Raw genomic sequence first — 21,637 nt, 5'->3', positions numbered from 1 at the left:
TTGGTAAGATGTCTCACTACACCAGGTTAAAGTCCAATGGGTTTATTTGGCAGCATGAGTTTTTGGAGCACTGCTCCTTCATCAAGTGAGTGGAGACTTGGCTTCACAACAGGGCATACATAGACACAGACTCAATTACAAGATAATGGTTGGAATGCGAGTCTTAACAGGTAATCAAGTCTTTACAGGTGCAGACAATGTGAGTGGGGAGAGGGTTAAACATAGGTTAAAGGGGTGTGAATTGTCTCAAATCAGGACAGTTAGTAAGATTTTGCAAACCCAGGCCAAATGGTTACAGGTAGTGTGACATGAACTCATGATCCTGGTTGAGGCCAACCTCGTGTGCGGAACTTGGCTATTAGTTTCTGCTCCGCGACTCCATGTTGTTGTATGTCTTGAAGGCCGGCTTGGAGAATGCTTATCTGAAAATCAGAGGCTGAATGCCCTTGACTGCTGAAGTGCTGAAGCCAACGCTGGCATCTCCACACCAAGTGTTTCCTGACAGGAAGGGAACACTCCTGCCTGATGATTATCAAGCGGTGTCCGTTCATCCGTTGTCGTAGCATCTGCATGGTCTCGCCAATGTACCATGCCTCGGGACATCCTTTCCTGCAGCGTATCAGGTGGACAATGTTGGCCGATTGGCAGGAATATGTACCTGGTGGATGTTGTTCTCACTTGAGATGATGGCATCCCTGTTGATGATCCGGCACGTCTTGCAGAGGTTGCTGTGGCAGGGTTATGTGGTGTCATGGTCGCTGTTCTCCTGAAGACTGGAAAGTTTGCTGTTTGAGGTTGCGCTGTTGTTTGAAGGCAAATAGTGGAGGTGTGGGGATGGCCTTGGTGAGAAGATTGTCTTCATTGATGATATGTTGAAGGCTCTGAAGAAGCTTTCGTAGCTTCTCCGCTCCGGGGAAGTACTTGATGACGAAGGAACATGGTGGACAGTAAACTCTGCAGTAAGGAGACACGCTCCTCTAGCTATTATGTGTAAGTAAATAACTATTTCAAAACCATTATTAAAACACTTGTTACATGTAACAAAATTGAGTATTTTGTTTGGTGAGAGGATCTGTGAAAGTTGATTTATTTGAGCAAGGGTGCTTTTATGGGGGTCGTTTGAGACCACTCATTTCAATGTCTGTAGTAATGGTTTCACCATGCATTATCAGTAGTTACTGTGTTTACTTACTACCCATTCATGTTAGAGCTGTTTTCATAAGATTGGAGAGTGATACAGGGATTGTCGCTGTTGCATTGTCCATTTTTGGCACTAGCTTGATATCTAACATTCAGTAAGCTTAAAATGTTTACAGCCCTAACTTAAAAGGAAAATTTTAAGCAGAATATTTTTTATCTTTTGTCAGATATTTTCAATGCCAGACAAAATATGGTCTGTTTGCACCAGTTCACAAGGTTACCAAAATTGGATTTCCCTCAACGACACCAGCAAAAGCCAAGACAACTGTACGAAAAATGGTGGCGACTCCATCAAATCTCAAGCGCAGTCCTAGTGCATCATCAATCAGTTCTTTAAGCTCCATAGCATCTTCTATCAGTGGTAGACCTAGTCGTTCAGGATTGGTAAGGAATCACGTTAACCTCAAAACCTGTTAAATCTGTTCTTGTCAATTTGTGAAATGATATTTAAGATATCATTCTAAACATCAATTTAAGATATCATTCTAAACATCTCTTGTACTGCTCTATATGGATAGTCAGTTTAAGACCAGATTAGGAAGAGGCAGAGATCAGCAAAGAAAGTAGTAGGGAGTAGAGAGGAAGGGAGTGGGTAAGGACAAGGGAGGGGTGTGGATGAGTTAGGCAAGAAGGAAGGTGAGGATACAGATGGGACAAGGGCCTGGGATAGCAAGAGATGCAGAGGAATTGAGAGTGGAGAATAGCTTATCAGGGTAGGGAATAATGAAAGGATGATATAGAATATAGAGGAAAAGGGGGACAGGTAAGCAAAGGAGGGAAAGGGGAGAAGGGAAGGGAGGAGAGGGCCACAGATGAGAAATAGGAAGAGGAGGAGAAAAGGAGAAAGATGCACGGGAAAGCAGTGCTGAGATGGAAATGTGGATTTGTCTTAGCAGAGGCTGAGAGAGAATCTACCAATTTTCCTTAGAGGTGACGGGTTGGAGGATTGCTTTTGATTCAGTAGGGATAAAGAGAGGTCATTGATTTAAGGGGCAAGTGGGAAGAGTGAGTGAGTGGATTGAGGGATGGAAGGTAAGAGGAAGTGGAATGACAGTGACAGAATGAATAATTGCCTTAGTAGGGATCAAAGAATTTCTCTCTGCTGCTTTTGTATCAACAATGAGAGGGAATGGAGAGAACTGGCCAGCTTTGATTTGGATGGAGGTTGTCAGCAACTGGTTCAATTAGTTCAATTCAAATGAATGAGCCCTTGCAGGTTGTCTCTTACAGTCCAGTTCACAAATTGTGATCTTTCAATTCTTTGCTTTGTAGTAAATGGGATTGACGTATATAAGTAGTCAATGGTTCAACAGTCTAGTGGTATGATTCTCGCTTTGGAGCGTTCATTGGCTAAATGTGCAGGAGGTTTGATATGTAAGTCCCAGATTAGCCCTTCTGTGTTGTCTCTTATAGTCCAAGTCATAAGCCGTGATCTGGTGGAGGGAGAGAGAGGAAGGAAGGAAAGGAAATGGAAGAAAAGAAGGGGAGGAAGAGGCAAATGGATGCTTACCTCTGCAAAGAAGGCTGCTTTTGCCACAGAAATGGAGTGACAATGTCTCCTAACTTCACCTGGCGATGTAGCCTTCATAGCAAAAGGATTCAAGTGCAGGAGAAGGGATGTCTTGCTGCAATTATACAGGGCCATGGTGAGGTCACACCTGGGATAGTGTGTGCAGTTTTGGCCTCCTTATCTGAGGAAGGATATTCTTGCTCTTGAAGGAGAGCAGAGAAGGTTTACCAGACTGATTTCTTGGCAGGACTGATGTATTTGGAGCAAATGAGTTGGTTAGGATCGTATTCATTGGAGTTCAGAAGAATGAGGGGGAAATCTCAGAGATACCCCTCAAATTCTAACAGGACTGGACAGGGTAGATGCAGGAAGGCTGTTCCCAATAGTGGGAATGCCCAGGACTAGGGGTCACAGTCGGAAGATACAGGGTAGACCATGTAGGACAGAAATGAGGAGAAATTTCTTCATCTAGACTCTGGAATTTTCTACCTCAGTAAAAAGTTGAAGTCAAAAAAAAAAGAATGTTTCAAGAAGCAATTTGATATAGCTCTTGCGGTAAAGGAGATCAAAGGAAATGGGGGGAAGTTGAAATCAGGCTATTGAATTGGATGATCAGACATGATCATAATGAATGTTGGAGCAGATTTTAAGGGCAGAATGGTCTCCCCCTGCTCCTATGTTCTATGTGCCACCATGCCCTGGTTTCAGACTGAAGTTGCTGGCAATTTGTCACTCAGGTTAGATGGGGGGAGTAAGAAAAGGCAATAATAGGAAGCGAGAAGAAGAAATGAGGTGGGAAGAAGGAAGATTTCCCTCATTGTCGTAGGAGGAGGTGGTTCCTTAATCATGTTTTGCCTGTGAGGATAGTGGGGAAGGTGGCAGGGCTTAGTTGTCACAGCCGATTTTTTTTTTTTATATATCGGTTGTTGGAGGGGCAGCTGCGGGGGAAGGTGGGAGCAATCAGTTTGTAATTGCATCCTGCGACTTCTTCACCATTTTGTGGTACATCTTGCAATTACGGGGAATTCCTATTGTAGAATCATTGAATCCCTGCAATGCAGAAAGACACCATTCAGCCCATTGAGCTTGTTCCAACAACAATCCCACCCATGCCCCATCCCCATAACCCCATGTATTTACCCTGCCCATCTCCCTGATGCTAAAGGGCAACTGAACATGCCCAATGAACTTGACCCATACATTTTTGGAGGGTGGGAGGAATCTGGAGCACCCAAAGGAAACCCACGCAGATACTGCGAGAGTTTGCAAACTCCACACAGACAGTGACCCAAAGCTGGAATTTACCTTGGGTCCTTGGCGCTGTGAGGCAGCAATGTTAACCACTGTGCCGCCATACCACCCTCTTCAACCTCATCTTCAACACTATTGCAAATCCTGTCACCACTTTTCAGTTTGACACTATAAATTATTTTTTTAACCTATCTTCTTTGTAACTTTAATATGAAACCTTGCATTCAGTCAGGGTTTGGTTGCATTTGCCTCTATGACCAGCCATTTAAGTTCACTCTCTGCATTCATCCGACTGTTCCTCTATCTCATTCTGATATTGTGCATGGATTTTTAATGTTTTCTTAGTTTTGTTTTGATTTGTTTTTATTGTTTACCCTGTGTTGTTCCCAGGGTAGACAATTAACATTTCTACTGGTTGGCCCTGTCATATAACATTTAGCAATGTAACTTTGTTTACAGTGCCATCTTCAGTTACAGTGCCCTTGGCAGGTTGCAATAATGAATCATTTTAATACATAAGAAAATTGGGTGGCATGATGGCATAGTTAACACTGCTGCCTCACAGTGCCAGAGATCCGGCTTCAATTCCAGCCTCAGATGACTCTATGTGGAGTTTGCATATTCTCCCTGTGTCTGCGTGGGTTTCCTCCAGGTGCTTCGGTTTTCTCCCACAGTCCAAAGGAATGCAGGTTAGGTTGTTGGCCATCCTAAATTGCTACTTGGTGTCAGAGAGATTAACAGGGTAAATGCGTGGGATTACAAGGATAGGACCTGGGTGGGATTGTTGTTGGTGCAGGCTCGATGGGACAAGTGGCTGCCTTCTGCACTGTAGGAATTCTATGATTCCATAATTCTCATTGTTTGAATGATTGCATTTATTCCCTACTGTATTTGATTATGTAAAATAGCGTAAGCAACAATAAGATCTCTGCTCAAATTTCAATCACGTAATTAGTTTATCTGCTGGATTATTAGAACAATACCAAATGTTTCTTTATTTGCCTACAATTGTTTTTAATTGTCTCAGTCAAGAGTGGATACTTGTTCCAGGTCAATCAAGTTTTAAACCTTCATGAAAGTGAACTCTACTGTTCTTTATCAGACCAAACGACTATCTAGTTCTCAGACCAGACATGAAGATGATGGTTTTCTGAGGTCTTTTTAGTTGACTGTTTGGTATGTTTTTAAACAAACCGGGTGATAGAGCATTTGTCAGTTATGTCCACAGTTTTGTTTCATCCGCTCAGCTAAACTTTTGGAGAGAAGATCACAATCCAGGAAAGGAGGAAAGGGGATGAAAATTAGTTTTCCAATGGAAAAGGAATCTGCAATAAGATACATTAATTGTCATTTTTAATGGCTGAGATGCTGAACTTTTTTCCAGCTAACCGAAACATCCTCACGTTATGCAAGAAAAATTTCGGGCACCACTGCATTACAAGAGGCTTTAAAGGAAAAGCAGCAGCACATTGAACAGCTTCTGGCTGAACGAGACCTGGAAAGAGCAGAGGTTGCAAAAGCAACTAGCCATGTGGGAGAAGTTGAACAAGAGCTAACATTACTTCGGACAGGTCATGAGCAAGTAAGAACATACTAAGACCATGAACTTAATTGGCTTTATGAACATGTATAGAATGTACAATAGAAATTAGATATAAAGAAAATTTTAATATGAAATTTAATACATAATCATTCTGAAATTAGATATAAAGATCTACATAGGATAGGCACCATATGAATCCGCAGCTAATATAGATATGATGGGAAATAATATGCTGTTGAGTGTCTTTTGGATTAGAAAGGTTTGTCCCAAGAGGGAATGCTGTTCTCAGACCAGCGCTACCAATGCCTGAGTTAGGTATAACGGTCTCTTATCAAACCCATCTTTAATATCTGCCATTAAGTAATGTAGAGATCAGCGTGTTTTCCATTCTTGAAAGCAAAATTAGATATTTAAATATTATATATTTTTCTTTAGCCTACCTTCTTTGTAGTTTCTTGTATATAAAGCATTGCATTCAGTTACTGTGCTATTCAGTCAAGGAGCGGCCATGGCAGGTCGCGTTTGGCTTTATGACCAGTCATTTAAATTCTAACTAAATGTTTATTCTAGTCTTGAGATTGTGCCCACTGAATAATTCATATGATCAGGTCTTTTATGGCCAGGTTAACAGTAAAGGCATTTTGGTCCTCCATAAATTTGCACACCCACTGGCAAGGTAGAATTATTTTTTGGTGAAAATTTCTTCGTAATCTTTTTTGAAGGGAATGCCTTTGATTCCTAAGAAATTCTTAAGCAAGTTGCATGTTCCTGGGGGAAAAAAATGTGGAGGATGAGTGCAATCAAAATTTTTTTGAAGATAAAATGAACATCTGACATTGGATTTTACTTTTCCAAAATAAAAATTCATCTTGGCCACCTTTTATTGAAGGGAATTTATCCACCTATCTTTGAAATGTTACAATTTAAAGTTGGCGCTCATTAGTAAACTTTCCACAGTATTTTAAAATGTGAATGTTTTGCTTTGTTGTATCTTTAGCTAGTCAAAAGCTTGTAACTGTATTGTGTATTTGACTAAAAACAGAAAATGCTGGAAAAGCTCAGCAGGCCAGGCACCATCTGTGACAAGCGAAGCAGTTAATTGTTCAAGCCTGTATGACATTTCTTTACATTAGTGTTGAGTCTCTCTCCACAGATGCTGGCTGACCTGCTGAGTTTTTCAAGCATTTTCTGTGTTTTTTTTTTCAGATTTCCAGCATATTTTGTTTTTATTCTGTGCTTGACTTGTTTGGTTTTCAAATTGAATCTTTTTCCATCATTCTTTTCACAGTAACTTCATTGCAGTGTTAATTTTAGCCTACTTGCAATAATAAATAAACTTAAAACTTCAAACTTTTCACAGTAATTCCATCTGAATTATGCTACACATTACCATGCAACCTTCCACACTTCGTGGATTAACATGATATATGTTGCAGAAGTCTCCATAGATTAAGACACATTTGCTTACAAGGTGACTGGTAGCTATCTCCTAAATGTTTCATGTTACATTTCATGTAAAATTGGGACTCATTGTTTTGTACCAATGTGCTATTCTTGAGTAAAGCAATACATGAAATGTACGGTTTTAAAGATGCAATCTTGCATCTGTTTTGGCTTTATATGTATGAACTTGGTCTCTATCACTGGTGCATAGAAGACAATTGCTGCATCTTGTGGCAGAAAGGTCAGTGCAGTTATCATGACAACTGCACCACAATGCAATAATTTCATTTCTATAATATTGTGATGATAAATTGAAAACCTCCTATACAATCCTCTTAACAAAAAAATTCCATGACTCTTCACTGAATGGTGTGAGAGTAAATGATGCCAAGCTAGGAAGGGAGAGCACTTGTGCTTTTCTTCTCATCCCTCCCTTTCTCCTCCTCCTCAACCCCCAAACAAGTTTCTTTGCGCGCTGATTGCAATTGTAATGGATATGGGCTGATGATCAATGGTTGTAACAATAGAATTTTGCACTCCACTAAGTACAGTTTAACATCAATATTTAGTTGTTGTTCCATATGTTATATATTCCAGCTAAATAGCATACGTATAAAATCTTTTAATATATTAGCTGTTATGGCCATCATAAAAGTACATTATATAAAGCATGTGGTGCTAATGTATTAAGCCAGTATTTTGCAATCTGCCCTGTGGCAAGAGGGGTCATTTAATTGGGTAGATTGGCGATGGGTAGAGATCACACCTCTAACCCACTAAGCCCATGATGGAAAGATCAGTGGTTGACCTTTTCACCTTGCTGCTAGTTCAGGGGCCCACTACCGCCGCCACTAACCACTCTTTTGCCCATGCTGCAGCCCCCTCTCCACAACTCCCACCCTATTAAACCCCTTTTGCCATCATTTAGCTCTGGCCTAAGTGATCCTGAGCATCTCATGGGACTTCTTCTGGCAGCACTGGTGCTGCCATTCAATAGATTGGCAGGCAGCTTGCTGGGTGGGATTTCCCACTCCTGGGAACTTGATCCCATAGAATGACCCTGGGGTCCTAATCCCATGGAATGGTTATCTCTCAGCTGCCTGGTTGACATGTAATTCCAGCAGGCCTTCCTGTAGGAAGCAGTATACGTCTGTATTAGCTCTTCATTGCCTCCATAAAATTCCCCCTCTGTTGTATGTCCTTTGGAAATTCTCAGTTCGTAGGAAGTTTAGGAGCTACGTAATGAACTTATTACAGTGCAGTTGCCAATGTTAAAGTTTAATTCATTTTATGCAGCATGTATTGGAGATGGAGACAAAAATGGACCAGTTACGAGCGCTGGTTGAGGCTGCTGATCGAGAGAAGGTGGAACTGCTAAATCAGTTAGAAGAAGAAAAAAGGTGCCAGTTACGAACGTGAATTTCAAAGTATTATCAATAATGTATTTTAGAAAAGTTACATTATAAAATTATACTGCTGATTTAAAAATAACTACATAGAATCATCATTTTTACTGTCGATCAAATGAAACTCAGAAAACTCAGTTAGCCTTGAAACTACTTTATAATAGCAATTTTCTAATATTTTTATACGCACTCAGAGGCATGTCTTTTGAGAATGATTTTCCTCCTACCTTCCTTTCTTTCTAATACTGAATGTTCAAAACCTTAGGGTGTGATGTTCTTTCTCCTTTAGCTCTTTCAGGAATTACCTTTTTGTTTTTATTAATAGGAAAGTGGAAGACCTTCAGTTCCGTGTTGAGGAAGAGTCCATCACCAAAGGTGATTTAGAGGTAAACAAACTATTGATTTGCAAAAAATCTGAACTAGAGACCATGACACTGTGGTTCAGAAGTTGATGGAACTTCATATTTGGAAAAAAAAAACTGCTCGTGCTTAAATATCCAGAGAGCATTGACACTGAATATTGCCAACATCTGTTGATAAAAAAGGGATGAGAGGTTGTGAACAGTTCATATTAGTAGCTGATAACTTAATGGCGAATTGGGGCTTAAAAAATTTGAACATTTCAAATTCATTGCTATTGGATGATTGGGTTATTTGGCATGGTGCTTGTGGCTCGGTGGCTGCAGTGGTGGCAGATAATTGTTGGTTAATTAATGATTTATCAGCTGACCTTCTCACCAAAAGCTATCATATTAGGTGATTAGAATATTGGGAAAAGAAATATTCTATTGAGGACAGGTTTATATTCTATATGTATTTAACAAGTTCTATTGCTGCTTTATCATTTTTTTTACATTCAACCTGGATATTCAAATATTTGAACAGCTCATAAATATATGAGCTATACATATAAAACTGGCACATTTGGTTCAATGATTTGGAATTAATTTAATAAGATTATTTGAATAGGGTGTCCTCCTTGTGTTTATAGGCATGTTTCCCAATCTTACTGATACTGGTTTATGGCACAACATACAGAGCTCTTTACTTTCTTTCAGAACTCTGAAAATGTTTTCTTTTTCAAAACCACAGCAAGGAAATGAGGGAGGAAGTAGGAAGGGCTTTGAGAAATTATTTTGGGACCATTATAAACACTGGAAAAGCACTTGAGTCTAGCAAATAGAATTCAAAAAGAGATTGCGATATGCCCTGTAAACCAATTAGTTTGACATTTGTAAAGAAGAAAATACTTTAATGCATCATATAGGAGCTCTCATTGTAAAGACCATGTAATCGAACAGGAATCAGCAGCAAAGGTTTTGAACCAGATGGTTTCACCATAGCTTTGCTTGAAATCTTCTAAGAGGTAACCATTAACTGATGAGATTTACCCACTGGATCTTGTTTACTCAGATTTTAAGGCATTTCATTAATTTCCTCCTCTTGGAAGGTTAAATGTATAATAGGGTAGATTGTTTATGGTCTGTTGAAAGTGAAGCTTGTAAGTTAAATGGCCTGTACTCATTTACATGCATTTTTTATGACTTATTTAAAATAAAATGGAAAATCAGTATAATAAAAGGGGCTGTGCAAAAGTCTGAACCAACATTTTGCTAATTGTATGTGCATTTTAGCTTTTGAATACCCCTGAATATTGAAATGAACCTTAAAAAAATAAGCCTTCACTTCAACATTTATAAAATATCCTCCTATTTAGTGAGATGCTGTTACATCACAGGGGTAGTTATAAGATTCTGAAACCCACCAAAAACTACAATTTTATATCTAAAGTCAAAAACAGCAGCTGTAAAATAGGTAATGGGTGATTAGAAAAAAACAAAAAAGGAGAATAGAATATAATTGGAATCCTGCCATGAAGTTTGCCTTTAACCATTTTCTTTCTAGACTTGAAAATCAGATTGTTAATTTTCAACCTTATCTCATTTCAGAGCTATAAGAATGTATTGCCTAGTCTTATTGTAAAGTTTAAAAATTCAACTGAAAAGTTGGAGCAGAGCATCATGATGCAAGACCATAGCATAGATAAATTTCAGAAATTCAATGGTCAGGCCACATTTGCTTTCATCAATATGGAATTGAAATATTTTAAAATCCAAATCAGATATAAAAATCTTAATTAAAGAGTGATTTAAATATTAGTTTTGAATGCCATATCAGTGGAAATTGTGATCTATACTCCCTGACACAACAATGTTTAAATTCAGTATGAATTCTAGTCATTGAAAAAGACAAATTTATACAAAATCATTTTGTTTTGTCATGTACTTAAATATTTGCAGTGAATAAAAAAAACCTGCTGAACATTTGCTGATCAGTTTTCACGTATTTCATGTGCAAATGAATTTAATATCATGGAATTGTAAGAGACAGATGAGCATAATGAGGACTTTAGAAAAAAGTTAAGCAAATTCTTTGGACCAAATCCTGCCAGTTTTACAGGAAACTTTGGATGTCTTCGAAAGCAGTGTTGATTGAATGTAGAATATTGTGATACATAAAGATTGAATGGTTCTGTAGTTGAAATGCAGAAATATGAAGTTTGTTTCAAAGCATCAATATAGAAAGTTTAGTTTAGGCCAATAATTTTAGGCAACAATTAGGTTAGAGGGTCATTAGATTGGTTCCACTGGTCGGCGCAACATCGAGGGCCGAAGGGCCTGTACTGCGCTGTAATGTTCTATGTTCTGTATCACTAACTGTAGTTATTAGTTGACAGCCTGAAGGACACTGCTATTAATAGGTTGCTATTTTATACATTGAACTCCATTAAATTCCAGTCCACTACAATAACAGAAAAAGATATACTTTGCTTTTCCCATGGGACAGTGAATTTATGCAACAAGTAGCTGAGCCATAATCCTGGTTTGAGCAATGAAATGTACAGAATGAGCTGATCTCCTAGGTTCAGTTTCAGCCTTGGGTTACTATCTGTGAAGAGTGTGTGAATTTCCTCTGGGTGCTCTAGTTTCCTCCCATAGTCCAAAGATGTGCAGGTTAGGTGGATTGGCCATGCTGAATTATCCCTTAGTGTCCCAAGATGTGTAGGTTAGATTGATTAGTCATAGTAAATGTGTGGGGTTGCAGAGATAGAGCGAGGGAAAGAGGGTGGGTAAGATACTCTGTCAGAGAATCTGTAGACTCGATGGGCTGAATAGCTTTTTTGTACTGTAGGAATTCTACAAGAATTGTCAAGGAAAATAACTAAATACATTTCATAAAATTGAAAAATGCATTGAAATGTGGGATGAAACAAAATGGATTTGACAGCAAAGTAATTACCCACAAATTATAGTTTTAGCACCACTGTCACATAGTGGCCAACTTTATATGACAGGCTTATAGGGATTTTTGCGCTGCATTGTATTGAATTTATGTTACTTTTTAAAGTTGAAATGAATGATTTTGTCTTCTGAAAGAATATTAGATTAATACAGAGAATGGTATATGGTGTCGCACATGTGAAGACATCCAATGTTTAAAATAGTTTCTAATCAGAGCAATTCAAAATACTACTTTGGAACAAATTGCAGAACTAACTGTACTGACTGATTTCTCAGCATTGACCTACTGATATGCATGTTGCTTTCACAGCTGCAAAGAATGAGAAGCAATATATGTAATGAGTGATTATGCTGTAAACCCCGAATCAATTATAGGATCACCATCAGTTCTGTTGTCATTATTTGTCTGTCTATCTGTTACATTACTTAAAAGCTAAACACCACCTTGGTGATATTACTCCCTATTACACCCCTTACTTATTTGAAACATGACACATTTATTTAAGTTTTGTCAGCACCAGTAAAAATTATGCATTGCAATATTTCTCCAGTTTGAATTTTGTGCAAACACTTGGGTTTGATTCATGGAGAAACATGAGAACTGCTCCATGCCTCTCGTAATGCATGGTATTGACTCCCCTGTATTTTGATCACTGGTCTGGATAGGCTGAGCGAGTGGGTGAGGACCTGGCAGATGGAGTACAATGTTAGCAGTGTGAGGTTATCCACTTTGGCAGAAATAATAGTAGGAGGGATTACTATTTAAAGGGCAAAAAGCTGCAGCATGCTACGGTGCAGAGGAACCTGGGGGTCCTTGTGCATGAGTTGCAAAAACCCAGTCTGCAGGTGCAGCAGGTGATCAAGAAGGCGAATGGGATGCTGGCCTTTATAGCGAGGGGGATAGAATATAAAAGCAGGGAGGTCTTGCTGCAACTGTACAGGGCACTGGTGAGGCTGCTGCTGGAGTACTTTGTGCAGTTTTGGTTGCCGCACTTGCGCAAGGATACTTTGGCCTTGGAGGGAGTGCAGAGGAGGTTCACTAGGCTGATACCGGAGATGAGGAGGTTGGACTATGAAGAGAGACTGAATAGACTGGGTCTGTACTCGTTGGAGTTTGGAAGGATGAGGGGGGATCTTATGTATAAGATAATGAAGGGGATGGATAGGGTAGAGGTAGAGAGATTCTTCCCGCTCAGAAAGGACAGCAGGACTAGAGGGCACAGCCTCAAGATAAGGGGGGAGGCAGTTTAGAACGGAGTCACTCAAAGGGTGGTGAATCTCTGGAATTCTCTGCCTGTTGAAGTGGTGGAGGCTACTTCACTGAATATATTTAAGTCACAGGTAGATAGGTTTTTGACAGGCAAGGGAATTAAAGGTTATGGGGAGAAAGCGGGAAAGTGGAACTGATCCACTTCAGATCAGCCATGATCTTACTGAATGGCGGGGTGGGCTAGATGGCCTACTCCTCCTATTTCTTATGTTCTTATGGTCAGTGTTTTTTTTTCTTGATTTGTAAGTCTACCACGCCACTCATATTACACATTGGAAGGAGAGAAAATATTTTTCTTTTTAATGAGGACTCATCGTCCTCAATTCTACTGCTACTCACTGGATTTTTCCTCCAAGTATGATTGGACAGAGGCCACACCATCATCATGTGTACAGTTGCAAGAGGAAATTAATAGATTGAAAAAGAACTCACTATCCTTCTATTTACTCCAGCAATGATGATGGTGCCAACAGAGATTATGGCTGTGATGATGGGTGAAACTGTGAGGAGTTCATTATCCTATGAAACTGAGGGGAACTTCTGGCTAAGTGCAGAAATCCAGAAGTTGCTATCAGTGACTGCTCTTCTAAAGGGTGTGTTGTTGAACTTCCTGCAGAAGGTGGTAGTCTTAAGGAACCAGTGAACTGATGTGATTTTCCCCTCTCTCCCTGCAATATTGTGGTTAAGAAACTTATGCTTGTTAATTAGAGTTTTAAATACTGTAAAAGTCATAAATTCTATTGCCCAGGAAAACCAATTTATATTTGTGGAATGTCAAATTTATCCATTATGATAATTCTAATATTTTTAATGATCATCTTTAGTTTGCTTTCTGTTTTTTAAAAAAAATAAAAATTGAACAATAATCTGGTGCATTATACTTGGTTTGCTGCTTGTGAAAATTCCTCAGTGTAATAAATTATTTGCCCTGCTTACGGTTGCTGGATGTCTAGAGATTCCCTTGAATTGATGCCAGATTCAAATAACTCTGGGAAAGTTAGATTTGCACCAAAGAGGTCACTTCATCTTTATGGATGGTTTTTTTTTAGAGCTTGGTAGCAATTGCTGCTGGCAACAAAATTAGGGCTTTTATTTGATTTTCTGTAAAGCTTATTTCCAGTTCATCTTGGATTTGATGAATGGCATCTGGTGTAAGGAGTGAGTTTGTTTTTTTTAACCTTGTAGCCCTTGCTTTGGTTATTTGCAGAAGTATTTGGGACTAATTGCAAGGGAGGGACCTACTTAAAAGTACATTTTGATGGTTGATCAAAATATTTTCTCCTTTTAAGGATTTTGTGTCCATCAGTGTTAATTGCCTACTTTGTTTATTTAGCAAAACTGCCAAGTTCTTCAGCACTGCTGTTTGTGGTATTTAATGGATTAGTAAGATTCTTTGTTCTTGCTGATCCCAGCCTTTCCAGCTGGTGACCTTTCTTACAGTTCGGGTTCAATTCAGTTACTTTTCTCCTATATCCAATGCAAAAGTTTGCTTAGGTGGACAAGCCTTCACTCTGTGAACTGAAATGAAACTTATTTTTTTTGATAGTGAGCTCTTAAAATAACAACCAACAAATCAGATGACCGCGTTTCATTTAACTTGCAATATCAATTTCAAAATAATAAAAGGTCTGAATTCTTGAATGCTCTGCAGTATTTTAAGCAGCTTGGAGTATGCATTCTTCGTGAAAAGAGCGGCATGGTGGAATGGTGGTCAGCACTGCTGCCTCTCAGCGCCAGGGACCCAGGCTCGATTCCTGGCTTGGGTCATTGTGTGGAGTCTGCACGTTCTCCTCATATCTGCATGAGCTTCCTCCGGGTACTCTGGTCGCCTCCCACCATCCGAAAGATGTGCTGGTTAAGTGCATTAGCCATGCTAAAGTCTCCCACAGTGTATCTGATCACACACTGGCGAGTAGGGGATTTTCACAGTAACTTCATTGCAGTGTTAAAATAAGCCTACTTGTGACACTAATAAATAATGATAAATAAAAGCACATGAAAAGTGAGAAGTGAAACTCAAAGATCACCTGCTATAATTTGTCTTTTGATTTATTATTGTCACATGTATTAGTATATAGTGAAAAATATTGTTTCTTGCACTCTGTACAGACAAAAGCATATCGCTCATAGAGAAGGAACAAGAGAGTGCAGAATGTAGTGTTACAGTCATAGCTAGGATGTAGAGAAAGATGAACTTAATGCGAGGTAGGTCCATTCAAAAGTCTGATGGCAGCAGGGAAGAAGTTGTTCTTGAGTCGGTTGTTATGTGATCTCAGACTTTTATATCTTCCCAACGGAAGAAAGTGGAAGAGTGTGTGTCCGGGGTGCGTGGGGCCCTTAATTACGCTGGCTGTTTTGTCGAGGCAGTGGGAAATGTAGACCGAATCAGTGGATATGAAGCTGGTTTGTGTGATGGATTGGGCTACATTCATGACCTTTTGTAGTTTGTTGTGGTCTTGGGCAGAGCAGGAGCCATACCAAGCTGTGATACAACCAGAAAGAATGCTTTCTATGGTGCATCTGTAAAGATTGGTGAGTCTTAGCTGACATGCCAAATTTCCTTAGTCCTCTGAGAAAGTAGAGGCATTGGTGGGCTTTCTTAACTATATGTTGGCATAGGGGGAACCAGAATAGGTTGTTGGTGATCTGTACGCCTAAAAATTTGAAGCTTTTGACCAGTTCTACTTCGTCTCCATTGATGTAATCAGGGGTATGTTCTCAACTACACTCCCTGAAGTCAATGACAGTCTCCTTCCTTTGTTTTGTTGACATTGAGGGAGACATTATTGTCATTGCACCAGTTCGCCAGATTCTCTATCTCATTTCTGTACTTTGTCTTGTCGTTGTTTGGGATCCGTCCCCTACGTCCTTGTAGTCGTTCAGCAAAAAGGAATTGAAAACCGGTTCCTTATGTTATATCCTCCTCCTTCCAAATAAATGCAAGTTGCTTTTTGCTCTTTAATGTTAAGCAGATACAAAAAAAATCAAAATACATCTTCAGTTGCTTAAAACAATAAAATAGTTAGATGCACAATACCAACTGATTTGTTCCTTGATTCACTTTTGAATGAAGCAATGCTGGGTGAGACTTGCTCCCTGCCCACAAAACTTGGTGGAATGAGAATATTGATAATAGCTTGCCTTTAGTGCTTCCTTGTAAGCAATTCACTGATGCAAACAGGGATCAAGCAACTCCCTTTAAATTAGCACCAAGGGTTATGAATTTAGAACCTGGAACATAAAGACTGCAGCACAAACAAGCCCTTCGGCCCACAAGTTGCGCTGATCATATCCCTACCTACCAGGCTTACCTATAACCCTCAATCCTATAAATCCCATGTACTCATCCAGAAGTCTCTTAAAAGACCCTAACGAATTCGCCTTCACCACCACCACCAATGGCAGCCGATTTCACTCACCCACCACCCTCTGAGTGAAAAACTTACCCCTGACAACTCCTCTGTACCTACTCACCAGCACCTTAAACCTGTGTCCTCTCGTAGTGACCATTTCAGCCCTGGGAAATAGCCTCTGAGAATCCACCCGATCTATACGTCTCAACATCTTATAAACCTCTATCAGGTCACCTCTCATCCTTCGTCTATCCAGGGAGAAAAGACTGAGTTCCCTCAACCTATCCTCATAAGGCATGCCACCCAATCCAGGCAACATCCTTGTAAATCTCCTCTCACCCTTTCAATAGCTTCCACATCTTTCTTGTAATGAGGCGACCAGAACTGCGCACAGTACCCCAAGTGGGGTCTGATGAGGGTCTTATAAAGCTGCAGCATTATCTCCCGACTCCTAAACTCAATCCCTCGATTGACGAAGGCCAGTACATCATACGCCTTCTTGACCACATCCTCTACCCGGCCGGTTTAAGAGTCTTATGGACCCGGACCCCAAGGTGCTTCTGATCCTCCACGCTACTAAGAGTCTTACCCTTGATATTATACTCCTTCATCTCATTTGACCTGCCAAAATGATTTGTTCAGCTCTTCACTTCTCCCATGCAGTTCTGTGCAAAAATTTGTATATGAAGCCACAGAGGGATTTGCTTCCCCAAATAAATCATTTTGAATTTGCTAAAAATTGAACTAAATTTATAATGTCAAAATTCTTTGCATTTAGAGTTGGACAAATCTTGGTCTGTTACTTCCTTGTTGCTTACTGTTTCTTTGCTATGATTTGGATGTCCATTATTCAAAGTAGGGTAAATAATATTTCCTTAAAGCCTCCCTTCTACTGATCTTGACTTGCTTATTCTCAACACACATCTGTGAAAGATACTTGTGGCTCTAGCTGGAATTTGCAAAGTTTCATTGGTTAGTTCTAATATTGAGTATCCAGTTATTCTGGTATTCTCTGGATTCTTGACATTTTTTTAAAACTTCAGTATCATCGAATAAGCCAGTTATCTTGTAAAATTCACATGTAAGGGCATAAAAGTCTCACCAAACAAAAGATATTAGGCTATTTATTAGCGCCTTGGTACTAACTAGGAAGTTGTTACAATTCATTCGTCAACACTCTGCTGCCAACAGCATATTTAGGAGATGGAATTATCTTGGAAAATGTGCCTGTTTCGGGAGCTCCGCAAATTATTTCGAGTTGATAATTTTGGGGGTGATATTTTCGCATGGATAGAGGATTGGCTAACTAACAGGAAACAGAGTCAGTATAAATTGGTTATTTTCAGGATGGCAAATAGTAACTAATGGATTGCCAAAGGTTGGGGTCTCAAATATTTACATTGCAAATTGACTTGGATGGAAGGACCAACAATTATAACCAAATTTGTTGCTGCTACTAAGATAGGTAGGAGAACAAATTGTGATGATACAAAGAGTCAGCAAAAGGATATAGGTAGGTTAGGTGAGTGGACAAAAAATTGGCCAATGGAGTAGAAGGTGGGAAAATGTGAGGTTGTCTGTTTTGAGAAGAATAGAAAAGCAGAATATTACTTAAATTGAGAGGGACCACAGAATGTGGCACTACAAATGGATTTCAAAATGTTAGCATGCAGGTATTACAAGCATTTTGGAAGGCAAATGGAATGTGGACTTTAATGAAACAGGATGGAATACGAAAGTAAGAAAGTCCGGCAACAACTGTACACAGGACATTGGTGAGACAAGCACTGTGTAGGGTTTTGGTCTGAGTGTACTTCCATTGCAACCAATTTAGAGAAAGTTCATTAGACTGCCTTCTGTGCTGAAGGGGTTTGCCTTATGAGGAAAGGTTGGGCCTATATTTATTGAGCTTTAGAAGAATGAGAGGTGATATCATTGAAATATCTAAGATCCTAAGAGGATTTGACAGGGTAGCTGTTGAGAAAATGTTTCCTCATGGGAGCATCAAGAACTAAGGAGCACAGCTTAAAAGTAAGGAATATCCTATTTAAAATAAAGATGAGGAATTTCTTCTCTTAAAAGTGTTAGTCTTTGGAATTCTTTTCCCCAGAAAGCAGTGGAGACTGGGCCATTGAATGTATTCATGGCTAAATTAGGCAGATTTTTTTGATTGACAGGGGTGTTGATGACTATGGGGCCAGACAGGAAAGGCTGAAATCAGATCAATTATGATCTTATTAAATGGAGTAGCAAGCTTGTTGAGCCAAATGGCTTACTATTTCTTATGATCTATCAAATTTTCAAAATGCACATACCTCATTTAGGGTATATGTATAAAATAAGTTGAGTATCAAAATATCTTTATATTGTTGGCATCCTTTGAACTTTGAGTTTCTTTGGACTTCATTTAGATTTTGTTTCTCTGATCCCATGCAAGATAATGGACAGTCTAAGAGTGAGTGTGGAATCTGAACCACCAAAGGAAAGATTATATAAATTGAGGTTCTTCACAAGATCATCCCGATATAATCACGTGCACATCTACCCAGTACTCAGTCCCCATTGCTGTAAAACGCTAATATAATTTTACACAGATCTTACAGAGAGGCATGGACTAGTTTATTTTTTCAATTATTTGCATGAATGACCAACTCCAAACCCAAGTGCATTGTAAACTGTTCTTTGTACAACCTCAAATGCAGCAGGAAATCTGCTTTGCGTTAAATTACCTTAAGTTAATTGGAATAAAAAGTATCAAGGAAAACTGCGCAAATTATTTCTTGCTTTGCTCTGCCCTTAAATGTTTTACCTTTTAACTGTAATTTCAAATCCTGTTTGTTTTGTTAAACCAAATGTTTCAAACACACAAAAACAACAAAGGGGTTTACAGTATTAAACTAAAATTTAAGTATTAACTGTTCTGATTTGAACTATGCTGATATTAAAACTGTATACTGTCTGCATGAAACTTGAATCTGCCTTTTTTAAAAACTGTACTTTCCTTTAAATCCCCATTTATCCTCTCTTCTGCATACCTTCAATATAATTTTCCATTAAACGTTTCTGTTTTCCTCCATTCTGTTTCTGTGTCCAATTTACCTTTTGCTTTCCTAACTGTTAAAAAGGCAGAAGGTGCTGGTGGATAAGCCTGCATGTGGCTCCCTCCTGTCGTGCTGGCATGTGATGGTGGCACTGGTGTGTTCTCTTCCTCTCCCTTTTTACTAACAGACGCAGACCAAACTGGAGCATGCCCGCATTAAGGAGCTTGAACAGAGCCTGCTCTTTGAAAAGACCAAAGCTGAAAAACTCCAGAGGGAGTTAGAAGACACTAGGGTAATGGATTTCAGTGTTTCAATGAACTCCATTCAGTTTATCAGCATGTACCCAAACTTGGTTATAAATCACTGTGATTTTATTATGGTAATGCTTGACCCCACCAAAAGAAAGTCTACCGATACACTAAGACAAAAAATGTTTCTTTTGTTTAAGTTACCTCAGGAGTATTTTAGAATTAAATGTTGCCAATTTAACATCTTAAAGTGTTGACTAACCAAGCAATTATGTTTTCAAGAGAATGCATTTCTGGTATTTTATTAGATTAGGCCATACTCCATGCACCCTGCCTTGACTGAGTGGACAAACAGTCTGCTCCTAGACTTCATCTAATGGTTCTGCATAACCTGTTGATGGAGCATGTGAGAGATGCCGACACTAACTTATCTTGTAGTTTACCCCATATTCACTTGGAAAAATGTCTCTGCACAACATTTTCCTGAAGATCTAGCTGAAAATAGAAGTCACTGTTGTGGGGGCTAGACTGGTATCAACCACATTCTATCACTGTAGTGCAGTGTCTTAGGGTAACAGTGTGCTGTGTCGCTAGGTCATCTGAATGGTTGGCTGTGCCCTGCAAGTATGTTTCTTAAGTTAAACTTATTTTAAAACAAAAGGTGTAGAGGTAAATACTTAGTGCATGTATATATCACTTCACACACTCCAATCTCTTTGAAGTGCTAGGATTGTTTTCAAAGATATCTTTTCCCATAGAATTTTAGTAGGACCTATTTCACTAAAGATATGAACTAGTTGCAACAGTTGAAGGATTGTGGCCTGCACATGCTAATTTACATTAACCAACATTGGAGCATGGTTGTTCCATTTTTGGATCAGACAGATCTGAAGTGCATTGTTACATTTGAGTGTTTTGGAAGAGTTGCTATTTTCTTTAGTTATTTTCTCGCCATTTTCACTGGTCTTATTAAGCCATGTAAAAGCTGCAACAGAGAAATCTGGGTGCCCTGATCTCACTGTTCTGCAGATTCCCTCCGCAAACTCCATTCCCCTGCATTGGTTTGAACCCGAACCCTGGCCATCATCTCAGGCTGATCAGGAACGTTTGCCACCTTGGACACCTAGCTGACCTGAGTTGTGTTCCAACCCTGTAATCCTTCCATTATCATGACAACCTACCTCCATCCAGCCTCAGTCCATCTGCCACCAAAATCCTCATCCATACATTTGGTACTGGTATGTTCAATATTCTCCTGACCAGCCTTCTATCCTCCACAAAAATTAAGCTAATCTGAAATTCTGCTACCTGTATCCTAATTTGCATTAACTCCCACTTAACCACATTTCTGAACTCATTGACTACATTGTCCACCAATGTCTCAAATATAAAATTTTCATCCTTGTGTTCAAATCCAAACATTGCCTCAGTCCTCCCAATCTCTGGAATCTCCTCAGCCCTTTAACACTTGAAGAACATCAATTCAAATCCCATCACACAGCTGGAAATTTAAATTCAGTGAATAGAATAAGAAACTACTATCCTTAATGGTGACCGTGAAACTGCTGACCCTTGTAAAATCCAAACTGGTTTACAAATGACCTTTTAGGGAAGGAAATCTGCCATTTCTACCCAATTAGGCCTATGTGTGACATCAGACTAAAAGCAACATGGTTGACTCTTAACTATCTTTCAAGTATATCCTAGAAAGCCATTCAACTGTATCAAACTATAAACATAACAAAACCCACAATCAGCCAGACACCAGAATTGGAGACAACAAAGACATACCCAGCTAATTTGTCCCTGCAAAATGGGCCAAATGGCCTCCTTCTGCACTGTAGAGCTTGTATGACTTTTGCTAAAATTATGGGAGCTGAGGAATCCAAGAACAATCTGACGAAAGCTGCAAGGTGTGATTCTCTGAATAAGACAACAGCCTAAAAGCTTCCATCACCACCCTGGGTATGTCCTGTCCCAAGGCAGGACAAACCCAACAAATAGCATAGTGGTATACCTTGAGGAGGGTGTGGCCATGGAAGTCATCAAATTTACTCTGGGCCCTGTGAA

At 39.4% G+C, this 21,637-nt stretch overlaps 1 protein-coding gene across 13 annotated transcripts in view; it reads left to right on the top strand.

Annotated features, from left to right (window-relative positions):
* The window catches only part of clip1a (CAP-GLY domain containing linker protein 1a), a 158,944-nt gene that overhangs the window by 63,338 nt on the left and 73,969 nt on the right, over positions 1-21,637 (top strand). For 9 of the 13 annotated variants that reach the window (XM_080208328.1, XM_080208334.1, XM_080208333.1 and 6 more), the window contains exons 5-9: positions 1,368-1,584; positions 5,346-5,543; positions 8,244-8,347; positions 8,679-8,739; positions 19,507-19,611. In XM_080208328.1, the coding sequence (XP_080064454.1) occupies positions 1,368-1,584; positions 5,346-5,543; positions 8,244-8,347; positions 8,679-8,739; positions 19,507-19,611 (685 nt within the window). Of the gene's footprint in view, positions 1-1,367; positions 1,585-5,345; positions 5,544-8,243; positions 8,348-8,678; positions 8,741-19,506; positions 19,612-21,637 lie in introns of all 13 variants that reach the window. The other 4 variants (XM_080208339.1, XM_080208340.1, XM_080208332.1 and 1 more) reach the window with 2 other exon arrangements.

This window comes from Carcharhinus amblyrhynchos, chromosome 20 (assembly GCF_965287045.1).
Source record: "Carcharhinus amblyrhynchos chromosome 20, sCarAmb.v2.hapA, whole genome shotgun sequence".
NCBI lineage: Eukaryota > Metazoa > Chordata > Chondrichthyes > Carcharhiniformes > Carcharhinidae > Carcharhinus > Carcharhinus amblyrhynchos.
This window is presented reverse-complemented; position numbering and strand designations above follow the sequence as displayed.